Source organism: Helicoverpa armigera, chromosome 20, assembly GCF_030705265.1.
Source record: "Helicoverpa armigera isolate CAAS_96S chromosome 20, ASM3070526v1, whole genome shotgun sequence".
NCBI lineage: Eukaryota > Metazoa > Arthropoda > Insecta > Lepidoptera > Noctuidae > Helicoverpa > Helicoverpa armigera.
Genome location: NC_087139.1, coordinates 1361931 through 1383971, shown reverse-complemented (window position 1 = coordinate 1383971; position 22041 = coordinate 1361931). Strand labels below are relative to the sequence as shown.

The 22041-nt window shown below is 36.1% G+C and overlaps 3 protein-coding genes across 9 annotated transcripts; 2 read left to right on the top strand and 1 right to left on the bottom strand.

Annotated features, from left to right (window-relative positions):
* On the top strand, positions 1 to 6548 carry LOC110372513 (peroxisomal multifunctional enzyme type 2). 4 transcript variants are annotated; one of them, XM_064039936.1, is made up of 5 exons: positions 1 to 135; positions 1168 to 1262; positions 1938 to 2088; positions 3676 to 3829; positions 5877 to 6548. In XM_064039936.1, the coding sequence occupies exons 3-5, from the start codon at positions 2086 to 2088 to the stop codon at positions 6077 to 6079; spliced, it is 360 nt and encodes a 119-aa protein (XP_063896006.1). In that variant the 5' UTR covers positions 1 to 135; positions 1168 to 1262; positions 1938 to 2085; the 3' UTR covers positions 6080 to 6548. The 4 variants fall into 4 exon arrangements, with proteins under 4 accessions (XP_063896006.1, XP_063896004.1, XP_063896007.1 ...); XM_064039934.1 differs by having other exon boundaries at positions 1 to 139; XM_064039937.1 differs by lacking the exon at positions 1168 to 1262.
* Positions 6549 to 10623: 4075 nt separating this feature from the next.
* Positions 10624 to 14639, top strand: LOC110372499 (spidroin-2). 3 transcript variants are annotated; one of them, XM_064039942.1, is made up of 4 exons: positions 10624 to 10791; positions 11490 to 11540; positions 13462 to 13782; positions 14146 to 14639. In XM_064039942.1, the coding sequence occupies exons 1-4, from the start codon at positions 10737 to 10739 to the stop codon at positions 14289 to 14291; spliced, it is 573 nt and encodes a 190-aa protein (XP_063896012.1). In that variant the 5' UTR covers positions 10624 to 10736; the 3' UTR covers positions 14292 to 14639. The 3 variants fall into 3 exon arrangements, with proteins under 3 accessions (XP_063896012.1, XP_063896014.1, XP_063896013.1); XM_064039943.1 differs by having other exon boundaries at positions 10629 to 10791; positions 13498 to 13782; XM_064039944.1 differs by lacking the exon at positions 11490 to 11540 and having other exon boundaries at positions 10626 to 10791.
* A 556-nt stretch (positions 14640 to 15195) lies between these two features.
* Positions 15196 to 21013, bottom strand: LOC110372489 (protein arginine N-methyltransferase 1). 2 transcript variants are annotated; one of them, XM_049848761.2, is made up of 8 exons: positions 20659 to 21013; positions 20408 to 20568; positions 19473 to 19637; positions 18935 to 19083; positions 18290 to 18437; positions 17879 to 17968; positions 17376 to 17523; positions 15196 to 17005 (listed from the first exon to the last, which is right to left on the bottom strand). In XM_049848761.2, the coding sequence occupies exons 1-8, from the start codon at positions 20720 to 20722 to the stop codon at positions 16857 to 16859; spliced, it is 1074 nt and encodes a 357-aa protein (XP_049704718.1). In that variant the 5' UTR covers positions 20723 to 21013; the 3' UTR covers positions 15196 to 16856. The 2 variants fall into 2 exon arrangements, with proteins under 2 accessions (XP_049704718.1, XP_021184917.1); XM_021329242.3 differs by having other exon boundaries at positions 15196 to 17000; positions 17374 to 17523; positions 20659 to 21012.
* Positions 21014 to 22041: the final 1028 nt, after the last annotated feature.

The window sequence follows — 22041 nt, the reverse complement described above, 5'->3', positions numbered from 1 at the left end:
GCCAGACTACTTATCGAGCTCACTAAATATCCTACACTTTTTAAAGGATTTTTCATAATTTTAGCTCTATTGAATTTCCTACTTTTTAGTTTTTGTGAAATGCCAGACATCTTCGCATCGTTCCAGCGTTGAAATGTAGGTAAGATACCAAAACTGTTTTAAATAAACCTTTACGAAATTAATATAACTGAGGCATTAATAGATAGTTTTATGCAAAGACAAACAACATATGTTATGATTATGAATTACAATGTGGTAAGAGGTAGGTAAGTTATCAGAGAACACACAAAAAAACTGAATATATCCTCCTTTTTTTAAGTTAGTTAAAGTAAAAATACTAAGCAACAATACACTGATTGCAAAGCGTGTAAGTATTTCACAACTTAATTCCACTTAAAGTAAAAGACAACTATGCAAATGACAATTTGATATGCCTAAGTGAGTATTAACTTATACAATACTCGAGTTGGTCATTGTTGAGAACTAAGGTACTTTCACTGTTTGCTGTAGTTATCCTAAATAACTGGTTACATAACGTTTTCGATGTCTCGGAAAATGCTTTTACCTTAGGACAGATTCCACACGAACAACCGATGGATCGATTATTTCAATCCGAAGATAGTCTTTCTCACTATCCATAGATCGTGTTTTGATCGTCTCCTTCCTCTAACTAAAAGTTAATTAGTAAAGAATATTTTGACGTAATTATTAGCTCGTAAAACTGACTGAACACTAACATGTAGAAAGAAAAGAAAACAAAAAATTCACCTTAATTACAAAAATATTCATGTTTGAAGTTTTTCACGTCATGAAATCATAACTTATTCGCACAATTAACACTTATGTTCTGTACGTCAGTTAAAAACTGCAAGTCATCACGATGTATGCTCTGCTAGCAGGTTCATTCGTATATCCATTCTCTTATTTATGTACCTAAAATGTTCGATGAAAAAAACCATCTCTGTAAACATTTTTGTAAATTATATAACCGATATAGACCCAGTTACACTATTTAATTATAACGATAACCAAACCACAGCCAGCCGTATAATTGCCGCCCAGTAGCCAAACCGGCGATTTTACAACTTCAAATGTTTCGATTATCGTTAAGGTTAAATATTACAACACAAAGTAAATACCTAAAATCATATGTACAAATTATTACAGGCAAATTGAATTAAAAGAGACGTGTGCACAAAAAAGTATTCAGTTTGGATTTAATTAATGCAAATAAAAAAGTGAAAACAATCTTTCCGAACAGAGTAAGTATAATACATATATCTATCTTATCTCGTCAATACAAGGGTGACCATGATATTCATATTTTGTAAGACAATTCCATAATACATCTGTTTCATTCTGGCAGGACTTAATCGAGGTTTAAAGAATGTCAAGTCTAAGAATAATATATCATAAAGATTTTACCAGCTCTAAATCTACTTATAAAAATCTTTATATGACTAAGAAATTCGAATATTTATTTATAGACGAAAGAGATTAGAATCTAATTTTTTTAATTCTAATTTCCATAACACCTAGTTTGAATTAAAACATATGAATCACAAAATTCTTCCAAAAGGAAATAGGATTGTGATAATTTTTAATAAAAAAAAATAAAGATTCATTTTTATATTTCCCAATAATTATATAGGTACATATATAAATCAAAGAAGCCAGTAAGTTTGGAAACCAGTCGTATCCCTATAGGGGTATTGAGTTGCCCGGGTAACTGGATTGAGGAGGTAAGATAGGCAGTGGCTCTTAGTAAAACACTGGTACTCAGCTGCATCTGCTGAAACTAGAAGCCGACCCCATCGTAGTTGGGAGAAGGCTACGCAGATGACGATATAAAACAAAGAAAGTATCCTACACTAAAACCCGCATGATTCTCCTCCTACATTATACATGTCTGTATAAACTGCATATCTCCAAAACAGGTTTATCCCTCACACATCAGAACGCATAGTCACAACATTCGAGTGTACAGCCTGCGTACGTTTTGCAATACGAGAGTGAAAGCTCTCGGAAGAACCCACTGTGTCACTGCGCTGAGAGCAACGTCACTCGCTACACGACACCGGCGTAATGGTATGTAATACCTCTTTTTTATATATATTTTTAAGTAAGTCCTATTTTTTATATATTTTTAAGTAAGAAGATAAGGAATACCTGTAATGCCAAAAAACAGACAATTATTTGTAAAAAAATATACCTATAATTTGGTAATTATCTGTTGATTTGATTTTTGTTGGTTTTGACGAAAAGCATCATTCTTATATTTTTTTTTTTGGTAGTGTGCTAACCGCATTTTGCAGGGTTTGTTTAGCTTAAACTTAAGTCGCGTTTACACAGAAAGATCGTATTTACTATATTTTTCTTTACTGAATCTTATTGCAACAGGATGAGTAGTGTACATAATGCATTTTTTCCCCTGGACCCAGGATTATCCTCTATGTCAACTCGTTCTTACTAAAACGAACATACAAAACGGATAGCTGTGTGAATACTGTGTGTGAATGCGCCCTAAGGTGAAACAAGTGTTTGATTAAGACGACAGGTCCGTTTTGCAATGTTTATTTGACCTACAAACAGTTATTGAAGAGTGAGTGATTGTGCGTGAAAGTTAACTCTACAACAGAAATTGCGACGAAATGGTCACATATAAATGTCATATTGTGGAACGACACAATACCGATAAAGCGTACCTAGAAAGGCATTATAGGTATATACCAAAAAGCCTCATATTGTATTGTGTAATGTTTGTCGATGCAAATGTATATACAATAGGAGTATATACATTTGCATCGGTTAAGCTTGGATTCACTTTACCAATAAAGTTAATAAGGCTGTTTTACTGTGTCGCTAAGTTAATGTTGAACAAGCTAATATCAGAAAGTACTGGCCTGATTTAAAGAATTTTCACTGATAGAAAACCCATTTATTGAAGGAAGCTCTAGCCTACTTTTTATCCAGGTTCTTCAAACAGTTCTCGCGGAACGGAGGTGGACCCACGGGTATAAAGCACTAGTTAAGAATCTTGCATGATAATCTAGATTAATTACTGTAATGTAAAATATATTTACGAGTCTGTTTATTTATTAGAGCTCATTAAACTCAAAACTTAGAATTTTTCAGTTTGGTAAATATTTAAATAGGGCTTAATCAAGAAGAATATTAGATTTGTTAAAAACTTTGAAGTTTAAATACTTATAAGACATTATTTAGGTATTTTATTGTAAAACTTAAAAAGAAATGAAACTTGAATAAAATACAGCGCCTAGGTAGCTAGTGCTCATAAACATTTTATTTTATTACCTAGCCTGGGCTTAGAATGTTAGATTAAAAAAGTATTTAAAAACACAAAATTATGGTCATGCTCATAATATGTCTTGTTAGAAATATACTTTAAGTGGACATTTTATTTCATAACCGATCTCCACTCATTTATAAGGTGTTAAACAAACCGGTTGAAAAAAATAACTATAGCATATTAGAGGTATCCATGCTTGTGTGCTCAACGTGAAAAAAAACTTTTCGGTACTTATATCTTTTGTCTCATTCCCTCAACTTGGGAGACTCTTTTGTCCAGCATTGACATCAGCATTTTTTTTCTCATAAATCAATCAACAAAACAATTTCAGTGAAAATCTCAATTATTCTCTCTATACATTCCAGGGTGCCTCCCAAAGCGAGCACTCTAAGTCAGAGAAAGCTGAGCTGGTGAGGAAGATCAAGGAGCGACTAGCCTCCGTGGACCCCGACAAGGCGAAGTCACTAGGAGGGGTGTTCCTCTTCAACATTTTCAAAGGAACCAGCGTTTATTGTTGGAGTAAGTATTCAAGGTTTTAATTCGTGAAGATTTTTCCATCTTTTAATATGTAACTGGCTGAACATGTCAGCTAAATTGGCTCCAGACATGTTCTTTTTGCAGTTTTTTTTTTTGTTCCTACAAAGATGTTCTTTTTCTGAACAAAACTAATTAGCTGTTTCGCGCTGTTTTCTATCTCGAGAAAATTATTTTGAGTATCCGGATAAAAGTAAGCCTGCATACTCATCGATAAATAAATAGATTAACATTAAAAAATATTTTCAAAACAGGCAAGCTTTTCCACAACTATACCCTTGCCATTTCAAAGAGTACCTTGTCATTTATACCATGGCACATGATGAGGCGTGTAAATCGGGGAAAAATAATAAAAAATTAATGGATTTAATTGGGACAAATTTAAAAGGTGGAATGAAGAAAGAAAAGAGAAGTGCGGGATGCGGGAGCGGTGATTTCAAATCTTGAAAGTCGAATGCGGGAAAAACAATATGGCGGTGAAACTCAAATCGTAATTCAATTAAATCCCTGCCGATGATATTCCGTTAGACACCAATACCCACTACAACTATTTGCAGCAATAAAGCCCACGTACCTTGTGAATCCAGGGACCTCACTTAGAACCAGCGAGATGTGAAGATGCCTCGTTCCAGGGCGCGTGGTCGCGGTAAGGGCTGCCGGCCGGCGAGCTAAATCTAGGTTCATCCACCGGTGGACTGGTTAAAACTCGTGAAATCAGCACTGCACTATAAGTCCGCAATGTCTTCTAGCAGCAGGTTCAATTATTACACGAGAATCTTCAGGAAATCACATATAGGGAAATAATGACGCGGAGCGGTGTGTATTCGACACAATGCGAATGGCGGCGGGAGAAGTACTACGTCCGTCCTTGGCGGTGGCCAGACGCAACACTGCTAGCTTGTTGCGAGTATCTTCTAGAACACTCGATACGCACCAATGGGCGCTGCGGTAGCTAGTATTGTCGTTCGGATATCATCACCAGAGACTCAATTGGGTTATTATAAGTATGAAAATGATCTAAATAAAGTTTTAAGTTGCGGGAAAAATAACTTATGTATTTAATTTATTATTGAATAAATATTTGCATAGAAAAAAAAGACATTGACGCTTCACCAGCACAGTTACTGATGGTCATACAGCCTAGTACCAGCCTGTCTACTCGCGCCAGTAGCTCACCACTCGACTGGCTTATCTCGGCACACACTCGCGTCTAAAGATTTATGCTTGCACGATTTGTTGCTGCTTACAACCTATCTAGTTGTGGTTAGCCGCCATTTGTTACGAGTGTACAGACTTGTAAATTTTTCATCCTTTATTTTGCAATGAATAGGTAGGTTTATTACTGAGTAATAATCTTGGCAGTTAAACTTAGCTAGATTTATTTTCGTAATATGTTACAGTGATGAAATCAATGAATTGCGAAGTTGACACTTAATTGTTAAAACTTAAGCCCATTACAAAGATCACTGAATACTTACGATGAGTTACGCCATTTACACCGCCATTAAATATTTCTTCTCAAACCGGCATCGAAATTAAGGCTTTATGTAAAAAAACCGGCCAAGTGCGAGTCGGACTCGCGCACGAAGGGTTCCGTACCATAATTTATAAAACGGACAAAAAAATCACGTCTGTTATATGGGAGCCCCCAAAAATATTTATTCAATTCTAGTTTTCAGTATTTGTTGTTATAGGAGCAACAAAAATACATCATCTGTGAAAATTTCAGCTCTCTAAATATCACGGTTCATGAGATACAGCCTGGTGACAGACGGACGGACGGACAGAGGAGCGAAAACAATAGGGTCCCGTTTTACCCTTTGTTATACATATATGTACTTATCAATAATGGATTAACCTCTTCACTCTTGTATGCAGCTTATTAGAGAACAATAGAAAAATCAGTTGTATCTCGCGTGGATCCGCGCTCTGGCATACAGGGGGTGAAGACCTTCTTACTTCTACAATCCCTTACCAAGAACTGATCTCACCAAATACATATGGCAAAGCTAATCTCTAACCTTTGTTCCAGCCATGGACCTCGACCAACTGAGGGTCTACGAAGGTGAACCCGACCAAGACCCGGACACCACAGTCACCATGAGTGAGCACTACTTCAAACAGATGGTGACGGGCAGAGAAGACCCCAAGGTCATCTTGCAAGCTGGCCGCTGTTCCGTCACAGGGAACATCATGAAGGCGATGCAACTTGAACCTTTTATTAGGCTAGATTAGAGTTTGTTTTAGACTGTAAGTTATTGTTAAGTTTGGTGTGTTCAAAATGTGGAGTTAGTGTTTTGTTTTATGTAGAAGTGTTTTCGTCTCGGTTTGCTCAAATAACATAATTAGTTGTCTATTGATTCATTATCATCCATAAAGTTCATTTTCATCATCATCATCACACATTATTATCAATTTATCATCAATGGATTTCGCAAGCACAATCCTTAAGTATTATTCAAGTTCTCTCTCCATGTTAGAACAGTCTGTTCTCTTGAGATTGAACTACTATTTTTTGATAGCTACGCGTAGGATGATCATTAGTGTCAGAAATACTTTGAAGACATAAGATACGTTTGTGTTACTATTTTAAAATGTTAGTACCATAGATAACATGCTTTTGTAGCTGAATTAAGCACTAAGTTATACTTTATATGCACATTGTTACTTTTAAGTTTGTTAAGCTTTAAATATATGTTAATAGTTGCCAGTTTGTTTTTTTTTCGGTATTCTCTAGCTAGACTAATCTTTAGGCATATACGTTTGATTGATTTGATTGAACTGAGAATGACAATTAAGAAAAGGGCTGTCGTACCTTTTGCATTATGGGCCTAGAAATTGAACAGAGATTTCTCAAATTATTCCAAAATTTGACAAGGAATCGTACTTAATCACTTCCATCAACGGCTTTACAAAACCAGATACAGCGATCACTCTTGATCATCAGCGCATTTAGATAACCTAGCTTATCCGTCTTTTGCAAATTAAGAGATAAGATCCGCAGCAAGTCTGTATGTGAAGCCAATCGAAAACAAAGTAAGATATAACCTATGCCCAATAAGGTATTTATAGATTCGGACTTTGGCAGACTTTTTGTTAATATACCGTTAGCAACGGTATTTAATACTTATAAATTAATAGTTCATCTGATAGATTGACGGATGTGGAGCAAAAACTACTTTTATAATTAGATAAATTAAGCTTGATTGAAATTGCCAGTTAGCTTTCTTGTTGGTGAAGCAAAAAGTGATTTTAATGTGAAGCGATATTATCTGTAATACACGTGTCTTTTATTATTAATAACTAGCTGTTCCCTGCGGTTTTACCTGCATCTTATAGGGTCTGTTCTGCAAACCTAAATATAGAGTAATCTTCAGCCCCGGATCTTCAATTTTTTTCAGGCGGGGCAAAAACTGAAAAATGCCGCCCCACCCACCTACCTACTTATGTTTATTTTCACCAACGAAAGTCACTTTTTTGGTAGGTAAAGGACTTAAAAAATGTGTCGAAATGATTGTAGTGAGCCTGTTGGCCGGTTTAAATTATGAAAGTCGGAACAGATTAATGTACACAAAAAGTTAATAAGTTTTAAAAAGCGCTGTGAAGTAACAAGCAGTCGGAAGCGCAAACTTTTTTGTTTTTGAGGACTCCATAAATATTTTTTTTCCTACATTTGATTTATAAAAGGTAAGACAGCGTGGATTTGACTCAACAAGGTAATGTCTGTGTAATATTGCGCGAGCGAAGCGAGCGCGAAATTTTTTGAGTCTACGACACCAAAGTCCCTGATTAAGTACATTATCAAGCAACAAGTAGCCGCGAGCGTAGCGAGCGCGAACTTTTTTAAGTTATTTGTTTGAAGACTCACAAATTTTACTGGGAATCATGTACAAATAAAAAGAAACCGTGATTAGAGCGAGTGCCATTTGTGTTATTTGATTCGGTGCGTCAATAAAAAATAATAAACAATCAGAAAAACAGTATATAAATTGTCATTTAGCCGCGAGCGTAGCGAGCGAGAATTTTTTCACTTACTTGGAGGATGCTACAAGTGAAAAATAATCAAAATGATCAATTAAACAAAGCGAAGGCGACTTTTTTAGAAACTTTGCTTGTCAGTATCATGATACAATAGAAGTTCCTTATCAAACGGGTGTAATTTCATCGAAATTTCCTGGTGGTGGGGCGTCCCGCGGCGCCCCTGAGACCGAGGCGCCCGAGGCTCTTACACCATAGGTTAAGACGGCCCTGTAGGTAACTATTATGGTAATGTGTGATGTAGGATTTAAAATCAGGCAGCCGCCTGATTTTGCCGCCCCCTGAATTTGCCGCCCGGGGCATGGGCCCCGGCTTGCCCCCCCCTAGATCCGGGGCTGGTAATCTTCCTCGATAAATGGGCTATCAAACACGGAAAGAATATAGGCGATAAAAGTTAATGGTCTCCCATCTTGTAGTGGACAACCGGATTAAACATCTGCAATGCTCATCTCATCTGCAAGCCAACAGGTTTCAATACTTTGTTCGTTAATGGATTTTCTGGATTATAAAAATAGAGAAATATCAAGAGTTTATATCATTAGTCTTATGAGAATTGACAACTTGCAGATGACAAGGTATATGCAAAAACGCGCAGTGACAGTTGAACATAAAACGTACCGATTACCAAAAAAGTCTATGTACCAGTGGTTTCTCGCGGTAGTATACTGGTGTTTTCTCGCGGTTCTATCCAGCACAATACCTCAAACAACCAGATATCAAATAATCTAAAACTATCTCCAAAATCCCACCAAAAGTAACCAATTTCCATCCCAGTCGATTCAACCATTTCCCATAACAGTACTTACAAACAAACAAACTCACAAACTACATACTAGCAAAATCATTATCCTCAAGATCAGTCCACAACGTCAGAACCATTAAACTATCAATTAATGAACCAATAAGATACAGTAAAACAAAATGATCAGGTAGGTATGTGAACTGGTTTGCGAACGGTATCCACGGGTCATGCACCTTTGATGCTTGAAATAGAGACATTTTAATGGGTTAAGTTAAGGCCGTGTTTCGTTGTTAATTAGTGGGTTCTGCATGACTATTAGGAATTCTCCCTATGAGGGAAAGTGGTGGGTTTGGCTATGATTATTGAAGAGGATAGAAAACAAAGTATAAGAGATTGAAAGAAAACGTCTCACAGATTTTATGACAACATTTACACGGCTATACTTTTATCGGCTGGTCTAACTTCAATGCCTGAGGGCATTGTTTGCAGAGTTACCACAACCCTGGTATACTTAAGGGTTCCAGAGGGAACATGAGGGGGTTCTAATCAGTAAAGTTTTGACACTCAGTGCCTCCACAGCACCCACACCAGAAGCGGTCATCTGATGTTTTCTCACCTCAAAAAATACCAGCATCCGAAGGAAAGAAATGGTCTAGATTTAATAATATTTTAAGAGCGTCAATTTCACTGAGGGCTATATTCATAAAATAGCCATGTTCATATCAACACGATACATTGATAGTACTCATAGATTTTATATCCGTTCATGGAACCCATATAAATGTTTTAATCATTATAAAACCAGTCGACTTCGGTTGCAGATGTCAAGTCCGGTTATTAACTAGTAGATAATCTTTATATAGATCACTATCTGTGTCCCGTGGTTTCACCCGTGTGCAGCTTTTACGAAGCTGGATAAAAATGATTGTATGATTTACCGCACAGGTCGAGATATTTCGAGGCCATTTTTTTTCTTCAAATATATACTTAGTTAGGTACAAGAAAGGCTATAATAGGCTCATTATATGTAGGCTTCCTCAGTAAATGGGCTATCGAGCACTGAAATAATTTCTAGAGAATAGTGTGTTCAAGTGAACAAAGAAACTAATTCTTCAGCTCTATGAAAAAGTTACGAGAGTGTATGTGAAGAGGAGTTACTTTTACACATTTTTTATTTAAATAGACAAATAATCCACAAAACCCAAAGCACAGAAATATCGAGCAGACAATTCCTTAAATCGATACTTACTTGACAATTTTGATACAGACCTTCCAAATACTGTTCCAAAACCAATATTAATCAAGTTTCAGATATATAATTAGCCAGTGCACCACTCACAACCAGTTTTGCTAGCTAATTAGTTAGATAATCGTTAGAACGTCCAGGTGTTAAGGACAACTGCAAGACCCTTTGCAAGGAATAAATATGCACTTCATGTACAGGCGAGAACAGAAGTGTTAACTGTGGGAACAGCGCAATAAAGAAAAAAATATAATTTATATCACGATGTCAGACACTGGAATCAACAATTTACGCCTTTAATTAGAATTAAGGGATGATGCTGATAAAAGGGGCTTGAAGATGAGGCCATCTGAACAATATGTAGGGTTCGCTACCAGCCCAACTGGGTAGGCTCAAAGTTCGATAGGTACCAGTGTTTTCAATGAAACGTACTACCAAAAAATTCTATGGATAACACTACAAATATATACTGCATTTTAGGTTTCCCGGAAAAGCTGATATATTTCGTCTACCAACACAGCTAAGTTTTTATCATTCTTGATTCTAACACTTCTTTAACACAAACGATAGCAGGCAAACCCATATTTCTCCAAACACAGTGCAACACAAAATAAACACTACACAGACAGAAATACGATCTATATTCGCTCGGTACCATCTTTAGTACCAACTTCGCGTCTCATATCTGTGGCTCATCACTTTTGAACTCAACTGTACCGGTAAATCCAGCTTCCTAAGTCGTAGTGGTTTATTTTATTATTTACACGACGCTCTTGAACGGCGACCGTGCCAAACACACGCACAAACAGTTGAATTTTATTTTAATTTTTATATTTTTGTATAATCTGTGGGAGAAAAGAGTTTTGATAATGTATAAAAAGGTTTTGTTTCTGATTTTCGCGGCTACGCTGGCGAGTAGCGATGGTGAGTTTTAAATTTTTTTATTAAATTTTGGAGTTTAAAAACAGAAATTTTTAAAACCAACATAGTTCAGTTCAAGACAATGTGTTGCTAAAATGTAAATCTTCATCAGTATTTAAAATTCATAAGTTTGGATAAATTGCGCTCGATTCTGCAACATGGCTAGGTATTTTCGGGACGTTTTTCCTGGTCAAACAATGTTTAATAAGATGCCTTAGGCTTTTCACTTATTACGGCACCTACATGTTTTTTGTGACAAGAAAAGGGGATAGTTTTTATTTGTTTGAATTAAAACCAAAAAGTTTTTTTTGTTACACATTAAACAAAATCGAATAGGTACAGCTAGTATAATAAAATACTAAGTGCGAGTTATCAAGAAATAGATGCAAATGTAAGTAATCTAGTGACATACTTAATTATCTCTAAGTAATTAGCCAGGTACTAGGTATTTTAGAATATTCCATCTAAAATAACTGTGTCTAGAAGGTACAGTCAACATAAAAACTTCTTAAACCTTTTCAATTCAACGTAAGAAAATACTATGAAAATTCTAAGAATGTTTCTATTTCTAAGTATTTTTGTATAAGTCTTAATTCCCACGCAAGATAAAACACGATTAAAATTATAAAGAATAATATTTAGCCTTTCTACTGACGTGTACATTTTAATCATACTTAAAGTTATTCCATGTAAATCAATAGGTGTTCAACCCACAAATTACGAAATAAGCCGAAACCAAGTTGGCGGCGGCGGTAAGTTTTTTAGACTTTGTCATTACCACGGAGGAAGGAAATATAGCGGAGATGCCATAAGGAAGGTAGGCCAGGCGCCTTCTTGTAGGTCAAGCAACGTACAGTAGGCGTGATCAGTTACAACAATACAACAATCTAACGAGGCGTTCGGGTTCCTAGTCTAATCAAAACCAATCAGAAACTGATCTTCATTGACTGGTGATTTTATTTTGAAAATAATGGAGGGTTCCAAAGAAGCCGTGCAAGGGTGGCGGAAGCTAGTAGGTACGTTCTTCGTCCCCCGATTTTGCGTTATGACATCTCCGCTAGTCATTTTGTTCTCCATGGTCATTAATATTCACAAACTGACTGGAATTGCTCGTTACCATGGTATCCATAAACCATATCATTAAATACCATTCATATCACTTGTTATAAGCGCATGTGATTTCAAATTGATGATTTATTTGTCATAATATTTAATCTAAGAGCATGAATTCATTTCTGGACATAAATTCATGGATATGGGATCATTAATGTTACTAGGTATTTACCTACAATAGGCACCTACTATATTGACTAGGTAGTACCTAGTAGTAGTAAGTGATGACAATAAACTAGTTTTATTACTATCGGCAGGTAATGACGACAAAACTAAAATAATTGTACCCAGGACACGTATTTGTACCTACATAAATTCTTGTAATTATTACGTATTCAATAACAACGTAAACTACGTCTAAATTCATGTCATATCTCAATCATTCGTTCCACTAAATTAATTTCGTTTCGAGGAACTCCACCTTTACTTGCAAACCGAAAATACGAGTACCTACCTAGTTTAGTAAATAATACCCAACTTAATTACATGTTATTTCTAGTTAAATAACCAACTGTAACTAAGAGTTAAATAATTCTAGGAAACTGAATTGATTTGTCTGATTAAATGTTGGTTTGTATATAACAAAATGAAAATACCTACAATATATAAGAGTCTGAAATCGGCAATCCGCCTTGATCAAGCGAAGGGATTAACGCTCATTCCTTCTCTGTATGAGAAGAGGCCTGTGCCCAGCAGTGAGACAGTAAAAAGGTTCATGATGATGTCAGGCATACCGAAACTGCCATTGTAGATTAACTTACCAAACACATCACAATTTTTTTCCCATCTTGCCACATTAGAACGAGCAATGGTCACATAAAAAAAGAAACGTGTCATCTTTTCAATAACGTTACGGTAGACAAAACGTTAATTAGGTACGAACCTACACTAATTGCCTAAAATAAGGAAACTTGCAAGGCCGACGGTTTTTCATCTTCATTCGAATTGTTCTACTATATTATCTAGATGCGAAAATGTACCTTCTTAATTTATACGTCAAAAGATGCATATCTTGTTTAACATTATAACAATTAATTTGTTATAATGATGTTGTAATTAAGCACGTATTCGCTTCCCATTTAATTAAGGGCGTTTTGTACTTCAAATGCATGTTTTTGTCAAGGCTTTTTATTGTTATGTCATGGGTCGTGTGAATGAACTATGATTTTGGAGGCTTTAAATATAACATAATACTTAAGTATCTGTTATTATAAAGTAAACAATTTATTACAAATATTTTTAAACCTCATAATTAGCCACCTATTATTCTGCGTCATAAATATGGATTAGGTATTCGTTTTAACTATGTGCTATCCTATCAAAGGCTATGCTTGGTGTCCATCTAATTTAGTAATTTGTAAACCATCCTGCTCAATGGTGTCTTCTTTGCAATCAGAGAGACTATTAGATACAAACAAGCCATCTACTCATTGGTTTAACTTGCTACTGGCTGGCACTTCTTACCACCAAGGTACTACAGGCTTGAAACGCCAATAAACCACGGGACTCCATCTCACAGGTGCCATCTAACTAACATTCATAATCACCCACATTTAACAGGTTTCGGAATAAGAGAAATGCTGGGCTATTTGTTAGGAGGCAACTACGGGAACTACTACCCGCCGGGCCACTACGGACCGGGGCAGTATGGACCGGGGCAATACGGGCCGGGGCAATACGGGCCGGGGCAATATGGACCGGGGCACTACGGGCCGGGGCAATACGGACCGGGGCAATACGGGCCTGGGCACTACGGGCCTGGGATGTACGCGCCGCCCGGCCCTCCTGGAGCGCATCCTGGATGTCCCCTGTGTGATTCGTCTGTGTACAGCTACTGTTCCCACAAGCAAGCCCATGATGCGTGCTGCTGCAGTTCTGTTTGTAAGTATAAAAAGACATAACTTTTTTTTTTGTTTCGTCACTGAAAGACAAATTTCGTGTCAGTGACGCTACGTTGAAATTCCCAAAACTGACGGGCTTATGTGCTCTCCGAGGCACGGGTGTATTATATTATTACACACCACTAACTTCCAAACTAATGCTTCAAAGTTGCGTAATTTGTGAGTTTCTTGGAACCTAGAAACCGATTTCTGAATCCAAGTTCCTGAGCCCAGCAATCGCGTTTGACGTGCAAAAATTGAGAACTCTCTTTATTTCGAAGACGGTTAAAAAAATACTATCAGAGACACTACACGAATCACAGTCTATTGACAGCTTCTCTTACGAACTTCTTCATCTTTCCAGTCAACCCCTACAACTGCGGTAAAACCGACTGCAAGTTCCTGTACGCGAATTCCTGCGAAGAACATCAGCTGATCACCAACTGCTGCTGCGTAGACCTTTACAAGAGCAACGTGCAAGACGTCGTGCCTGTTGTGCCGGTCGCATAATAAACTTTATGAACGTAGCTATGACTTATATTCGTAGATTGTAGAGCCGATTGCATCAAACTGATGCGGCAAGGTTTTTGTTTGTTATTTACAGTACAAAATTTTCTAATTACTAATCTTTTGCACAAATATACGTATAAATTATGCCTTATATGTAGACGACTTGAGCTCGGTAGTTTATCGCTTTGAAAAGCGAAATTTTGCTTATAGAATGAAAGTTGATAAATAGTGAAGAGACGCTATTCAAAACCTTATTTAGTTTGATGCAACGGACATTTTATAGTTTAGCTTGTAATCCATGAACTCATTCAGTCATTGTAGCATTAAAAGTACATCGAAACTTTGTAATTACAATTTTTACTTATTTTTTCATCCTTCTCCATAAACAAATAGGTATTACCCATTATAAATACAGTTATTCAAAGGCAAGGAGTATTTTAAGAAAGTGGACAAAATACATACATAAAAAGAATCATTTTTTTGGGGAGTTATTGAATAACGAGCTTTGAAAATGGTGCTAGGGTGAAATGGAGCAACATTGAAATTGGGCCGGGTTAAAATTGTTGAAATTGGAAATACTAATGGCCTTACTACAAAAACTTTAAACCCTGATTTACACTTGTCTAATAAAATTTTGGCGGCAAAATGAACCATATGTCAACGTCATAATTTGTCATTTTTTTAGACAAGGCATAAACTGACGTTTAGAAGTTTTTGTGGTAAGACGGTAAGGGCCTTACTACAAAAACTTTAAACCCTATTTTACACTTGTCTAATAAAATTTTGGTTGCAAAATGAACCATATGTCAACGTCATAATTTGACATTTTTTTAGATAAGGCATAAACTGACGTTTAAAAGTTTTTGTGGTAAGACCGTAATAGTTTAGAAATAAAACAACAGCATTGCTTATAGGTACTTATTCATGAATGCACCACAAATATTCGTACACCATACACACAGTTGCTAAACCGTAGAAAACGCCACTGAGTGGCACATTGGCATCGGCAGTTGAACATCAACCTTACTTCTATTACAAGTGCTCAGTATAAACTAAACAATAGTCATTTTGTTAATGGCAGTTCTGAAGTTCAGCTTGGGGCTTTTAATATCAAAAATAGATAACATCAGCAAACGATTTTCTATGCTCCTAGTAATTATTTATGCTTATACTATATGTTGGAACATTATTAGAACGGTAGGCACTCGAAGCAGTGTTGTTATGTCCTTTCAAAGTATGTTTTACTTGGTTTGATTTATTATATACCTTTTACTGTCTGCTATCGAAGGACTTGTAGGTGCCTGAAATTTATTCTTACCGAACTGCAGTCCTTGAGAACAATACGCTACAAAAATAATATCAAATCTGTCATGTGCAATGTTCTAGCTCAAATATTATACCTATCGTGCTAAATATATACCTAAGTCTAAAATCACTGGGTTCACAGCTAAACTCTTGCGTACAAGAAGTTACTGGCATTTCAAAACTGCCATTAACACGTCATTTATGAATACAACAAAGTATCTTAGTACAGTGTTATGAAAATTCTATAATAACTCCCTTTGTAGGGCTTCGCAGTATCGTTTAGGCGGTCATACAAAAGTGAGATACCTAACCTAGATCATAAACATCGTCAAATTACCCCAACTCACTTTATTCGAGCCGACAATTAATTAAACAAAAATACTGATTGGTAAACACTGACTTTGTAAGTCAGTTTATTGTATTCAATTCGATAAACTAATGGATCTATTTTAAAACATAAATCTGTGTTGGATAACAAAATTATTTTGACAGAAAAACAACCATTCTAGCTCGACTCAATTTTATTAACATCTGATATCACTCAACCATGCATCAAAGAAACATATCAAAACGAAAATATCGTATCACACAAAAAAATGGAAATAAACCGAATAAAGTGAGTGGAAACAACTTAATTTTTAAGTAATTAAAAATTACGCAGCGACCATATTTCTTAGTATTGTTGTTACAAAATTCGTTTACTAGTTAATTACCAGCCTTCGGACGTTGTTATACTTGCCCCTATATACAAAGCGACAATAAAAGTATCTTTATATCGACATCAATTGTACATAAAGATAATTTCTCAATAATAAACTAGTCAAGCTAGCATTAGGACAGTGCCACAGCGAAAATGGCCTAACAAAAAATAGTGACCCCATTTACAACTCCGTTTATTTTTATATATAATGAATCAATTGTTGAGACAATTTATTAAAAAATAAAAGATATTTAAGTGTCAATCAAGCAAGGTTCAGACTAGAGTTAGGCCAATTGCACGAGCGAGATACATGCACACAACATTATATTTTCACAAGAACAAAGTAATTTTTAACTTTGAATATTATCAATACAAAAAGTTACGTTGACGACAAAGCAGTTGATACTGGCTGAATAATCACAAAATTTATTTTATTTTATCTATGGCCTCAAACCATGAAGTATTTGCTGCATAAAATCTAGATTTCTGATACAATCTGTGGCAAGGGAAACTGGGTATAAAAGTGTAACAGTGAAGGCTGGTTATAAACGCTAGCTGTCTCAGCGCATCCTATAATGATTCTTCTCCCGAACTTGGCAGAGTTCGCCTTTGAAATCAATTTCGATCTCGAAGTCCAAATCGCGGTTGTTCCGCGCGTTTTGACGCATCGAGAATGTTCCTGTGATCTCCTCGAACTTTTTTACCTGCAGTAATATTAAGTTTTGGTGAGTATTCAATTGATGGAATGTTACAGACTTATGATAAAGATGGGAGGAAAAAAAAGAGACTAATATGTAAAAAAAAAATGACTGATTATATATATACTGTTTGATACACATTCCTAGTTTCCTGAATGTAATAATGTAAAAAAAAAATATTTTATATTCCTAAACACAACTAATGATGTAACTAATGTCGCCCGTCGCCCACTTTTAAGATCAGCTTTGAAAATCGCATTGAGCGCACGTGGTGATTAACGCTCTATCCTCTGCGTGAGAAAAGACCATGCTTAGTAGTGAGACAATAAACAGGCTGAATATGAAATGTAACAAGTCAACAAAGGTGTTAAACACTTACAGTCATATAATCGTCGAAGTAGAAGACGGTTTGCTTCCAGTGCGTGTAGGGAGCCTCGGGCGCGGTGCTGAAGCCGAGCCGCTTGTGCGACTTCGTGAACTCCACGTTGAAGAACGTTACTAGGGCTTGGATGAAGTCGTTGCGACGCACCTACAGTTGTGAAACACTTTAGTATTTGCTGAATATTGTAGATATTATACGCCCGATCTCTCTCGGTTGGTGTTGGATTGCCACCCCATTGGACTATAAAAGTGAGGGAATAGTGTGCAGCTATATCGCCATTCAAGCCTATACTTGCTAAATAAAGTTTAAATTTTTCCTGTACACCTCTTTCAAAGACTTCCAAGCCACAAAAAGAACTGTGAGATTGGTAGTGACAATTTGAAGATCCATTTTGTTACAAAGATTTAACTGTATTTTGCTCTATCAAAATTACAATAACAATTTCAATACACTAGACTTCTATTACTTGTAGAGTAACCAATTATAGTGAATTTGAACTTACTTGTAGGTGGAATTTGGATTCGAAGTTAAGATCCTCCTTCTTAACTGTGTACAAGTCTATTTCTTTCAATAAGCAGGAGTTAGTCACCACCTGAAGATAAACAAAAAACAAAGTGTTACTTTACATATTGAAATATAATAATTATAAAAGTTATACAACATGAAATAGACATATGTAATATTCTTTTCCGAAAACATTTCAGGTTTATTTATAAACTCTATAATCACTTCATGGACTTTAATGAACTTCACAGCACAAAAATCGCTGCAACATTTGACGTCACAAACTTTTGACAAAAGAGCTATTCTTAGCCAACAAAAAAACAATAATACTATTATCTGCACAGTGGACAGTTCACTTCCTAAAAGACCTACTACAGACCCAAATATCCAGCTTCAGAACAAAACTTACCTGTTTAGCATCAACAACATCAACAAGAGGCTCGGAGATGGCCACCTTCCTGATGGAGCTCATGTCGAAGCCATACACATCGTCCCACCAGTTGATCTTCTCGTCCTTGTACTGACGGTCTTCAATGCCGCAGATGAATAATGTGCATCTGTTCATAAAGTTAGAAGTTTATCAAATAATGCTTTGATGCTTTGGAGTTAGCATTGTTTTCTTGTACAATCAATCATATACTATGAAACATGGAACTCAGTTGTACTGCTAGGAGAACTAAGTTTATTTTGGGTTTTATACCATACAGTTGGTAAAATATTGCTAGCTATGGTTCAGTGAACATGTTCGAAAAACGCTTCATAAAGGAGCTTTTTATATAAGTGATTTTCTATAGCACAATCTTGCCACAACTTTATCTTAAATGTAAGTATGTAATCAGGAATTCACAAATCAGAATATCTAAAAGGTATTAACCATCACATGCATACCTATAACTATAATCACTATAGAGCAAAATCAAGTGGCAATGTTATCGCGTTTAAATCCCCATTGTTTACAAATCTATTCAAATTGTGAAAGTTTAATACTTGAGAAGCTGGTTTTTAACTACTGAGCCTTCAACTATATATATTTTCTAGACAAACTGATTCTTACCTGTCAGGGAAGAGCATGCCATCAGCTTTGAGCCACTTGTCACGTGCATACAGGACGGTGTCCAACATGCTCTCGTAGAACAGGCAGTAGCCCATCCACTCCGAGATGATGATGTCCACCTTTTCCACTGGGAGCTCCACTTCCTCCACCTGGAGGGAAAAATTTATAGGAATCTGTGTAAGTTTGTTATTTTACTGGTATGTTGGTAAAGGGTGCAAATGGCGTGGTCATTTTTGAAATCTTTGAATGTAATGTATAACTGATTCCAAGGGTAAAAAAAATCAGAAGAAACATTAGCGTGCCTAATATTTCAATTTCTATTCTACTACTATTTATCTATATTTATATATATTTTTGGCACTATTTACCTTAACTATTTCATTATTGTACTTTAGCAGGCATCATTTTTTAAAATGTTGGAGTGAGCAACTAATGCATAAAAGATGATGAATTATGTACATTGTGATGAAATACACCAAAAAAAAAGAATAGATAGGATAGAAAACATAAATTCAATTGCAGGTAATTGATTTCTCACCTTTCCTTTAACAATCTCAATGACATCACTGAGTCTGTTAGCTTCTACAATCTTGCGGGCGTAGTCCACTATGTTGGAGCACTCCACCGCTATAACTTTAGCTGCACCAGCCTTCGCTGCAAACATGGACAAGATGCCCGTGCCGCAGCCAATGTCCAGGACTGTCTGTGGGTTGGAATAAAGAGATATGTTAACTGCAGCTAATTAGAGAACGATTGAAAATCTATTGTCTGCGTGGATTCCCCACCGGTATACAAGGGGTAAAATGTTAAGATTTTGATGGGAGCTTATGGCGGCCAATATTTATTTCTTGCAACAGGCATATAGTAAATAACCATTCTCTGTTACTTGGTTTTGAAAGTAAGTCTGATTTTTCAAATTAAGATTTTTAGTAAGAGGTGTTTTACTATGTAGCATTTTTTGAGTAATTTGGAAATAGGCTTGGTTTCTCAAAATGTATATTTAAAATAACTTTAGATCTTAATTTAAAAATCATTCAAAGTAGTTTCTACCACTTTGTAATGACCTCTTTGGCACAATGCCATTTTCAAACACAAGTTCATGGCTACTTGGCAAGTTCATGATTGTGTTGATGAATTGCATTATTTACAATACTCCTATTGTGTAATGCTTCAATGCAACCAACATAAAATGGCGCCAAAATTAAATGTCAGCATAAAATGCATGGTGCAAAAAAATGCAGGAAAATAGTCATTGTTGCAACCATAAACAAGTTTTTATATCGACAATAAATCATTCTGATAATGAAAATGTAAACAATGCGTGAATATTTTAGGTTATAAAATGTTTATCTTGTAAAACATGCATTGGTAACAAAGAGATTAGAGGCTAAAATGTGGCTTTCTGGGTGATGAATTAGAGGCTTGAATAAGTAACATACGGCATTTTAGATCGAATAACGAACGTATACTTACTTTGCCCTTGAACAGGTGCTTATTGTGGTACATAGCATTTCTGTAGGTAAGTGTTCGTACTTCGTCCTTCAGCATCTCCTCGTGAATACCAAAATGTGCGTAGGAGTCGAAGTAATAGTCCCTGGAGGTCATTTCTTCCGCCGTGACATTCTTATCAGGCCCTAAACGACAAAAGAACAGAAAAAAACTATAAAAAACCGAAGCACGTTTCCGTACACCCAAGCGGTCGGCTTAAACAAAATTTTACTTACCATTTTCACCCGCCGGCGTCGACGCCGCAGACGTACCTTCTTGTGCAACATCCATGCTCTCCATTTCGATAATTTACTTACAATAAATCAATTAAATCTAACTATTTTTCAATATAACCTGCAACTTCGCAACGCCGAATCGATCTGTCAGTAATTCACTAGCGAACTTATAAGTAATACCACTTTGGTTTGACGTTATTTTTAATAACAGCTAGTTCTTACAACTAAATTATGAGATTAGACGAACAATTATCACAAAATATAACAATAGTTTTACGCAAAATGCTCGAAATCGCTCAATACGATACAACGAGCTTTTTTCACGAAAATTGAAAGACCAATTTAGAGTTGCCAGTTCATAATTTAAAAAAGTATAAACAAAATGTAGCATTTTTTTACTATTAGGCGATTATCACACTGCCCCGCATGATGCAGCGTAGTGCGTGGATGCGTTTTTTTCCGTTGCCTGTAAATATCTCCGTTTGTATGGAAAACACGCATAGTCCAACACACTGAAAATGCATCCACGCGCGTTCATGCGGATCACGCACATACATGCGGAGAAACACGCACCCCCGCGCGTAGGTGCGGGGCGAAACGCAAGGTATGGCACACTGATCCCGCAGTGACGCGCATAGATGGTGACGCGCGTGATTTTGAATGGGCATGACGTGTATATTTGAAAATGGAACTCGATGAGAGCCGCTGTGCGTGAATTTTCAAAACGCACCTACGCGCGTGATTGCGTGAAAAACCCGCACGATGATGCAGATCTGCACTCCCGCAAGAGCGCGCGTAGGTGCGTCGACACGCAAGATGCAGCGTGATGCGGGGCAGTGTGAAGATCACCTTAGTAGGTAGTCGGTAAACTAAAATTACATTTGAAAAGTACATCAAAATACTAATTCTGTATTACAAAATAAATTAAGAACAAAATAAAACACATTAGATGTATATTTTCCTCGAAGAAATTATCCCAGGTCACAGGTATTTTTATCCTGGTAATACAGAACATTTGCGTGAAATCATGGCTGGAAACATTGAGATAGTGCTTGACCATAATGATAGCTGTACTCGATTGGGAAATGTATTGGATTGAAATCGATATTTATTAAATTGCAAATATTAAAAGTCATTCGATATATGATTAATTTTCTACCTTTGCACTTAAAGCATTGAACAATTTAACCTTCATTCAAGTGCATGATCAGAGAGTAAAGTAACATTGTGCATGATTGTCTGAAGGTTGCATATTTATATTTCGCACAATATTGCACTTTTTTACGTTTTTGACGTTGTATCTAAATATGAATTCTAAATAATTATTCTAACTTTAAACCTGAATGTTAAGTAGTTTCATATGGGTTGATTTTTTTAATTAAA

Excerpts from the sequence above, each read along its gene's own strand:
- LOC110372499 (XM_064039942.1), top strand. The coding sequence starts at position 10,737 with ATGTATAAAAAGGTTTTGTTTCTGATTTTCGCGGCTACGCTGGCGAGT. Across the intron at positions 10,792-11,489 it reads TACGCTGGCGAGTAGCGATG|GTGTTCAACCCACAAATTAC; the intron begins GTGAGTTTTAAA and ends GTAAATCAATAG. Across the intron at positions 11,541-13,461 it reads AAACCAAGTTGGCGGCGGCG|GTTTCGGAATAAGAGAAATG; the intron begins GTAAGTTTTTTA and ends CACATTTAACAG.
- LOC110372513 (XM_064039937.1), top strand. Across the intron at positions 3,830-5,876 it reads AACCAGCGTTTATTGTTGGA|CCATGGACCTCGACCAACTG; the intron begins GTAAGTATTCAA and ends CCTTTGTTCCAG.
- LOC110372489 (XM_049848761.2), bottom strand. The coding sequence starts at position 20,722 with ATGGAGAGCATGGATGTTGCACAAGAAGGTACGTCTGCGGCGTCGACG. Across the intron at positions 20,569-20,658 it reads GACGCCGGCGGGTGAAAATG|GGCCTGATAAGAATGTCACG; the intron begins GTAAGTAAAATT and ends TTTGTCGTTTAG. Across the intron at positions 19,638-20,407 it reads AGCACCTGTTCAAGGGCAAA|ACAGTCCTGGACATTGGCTG; the intron begins GTAAGTATACGT and ends TCCAACCCACAG.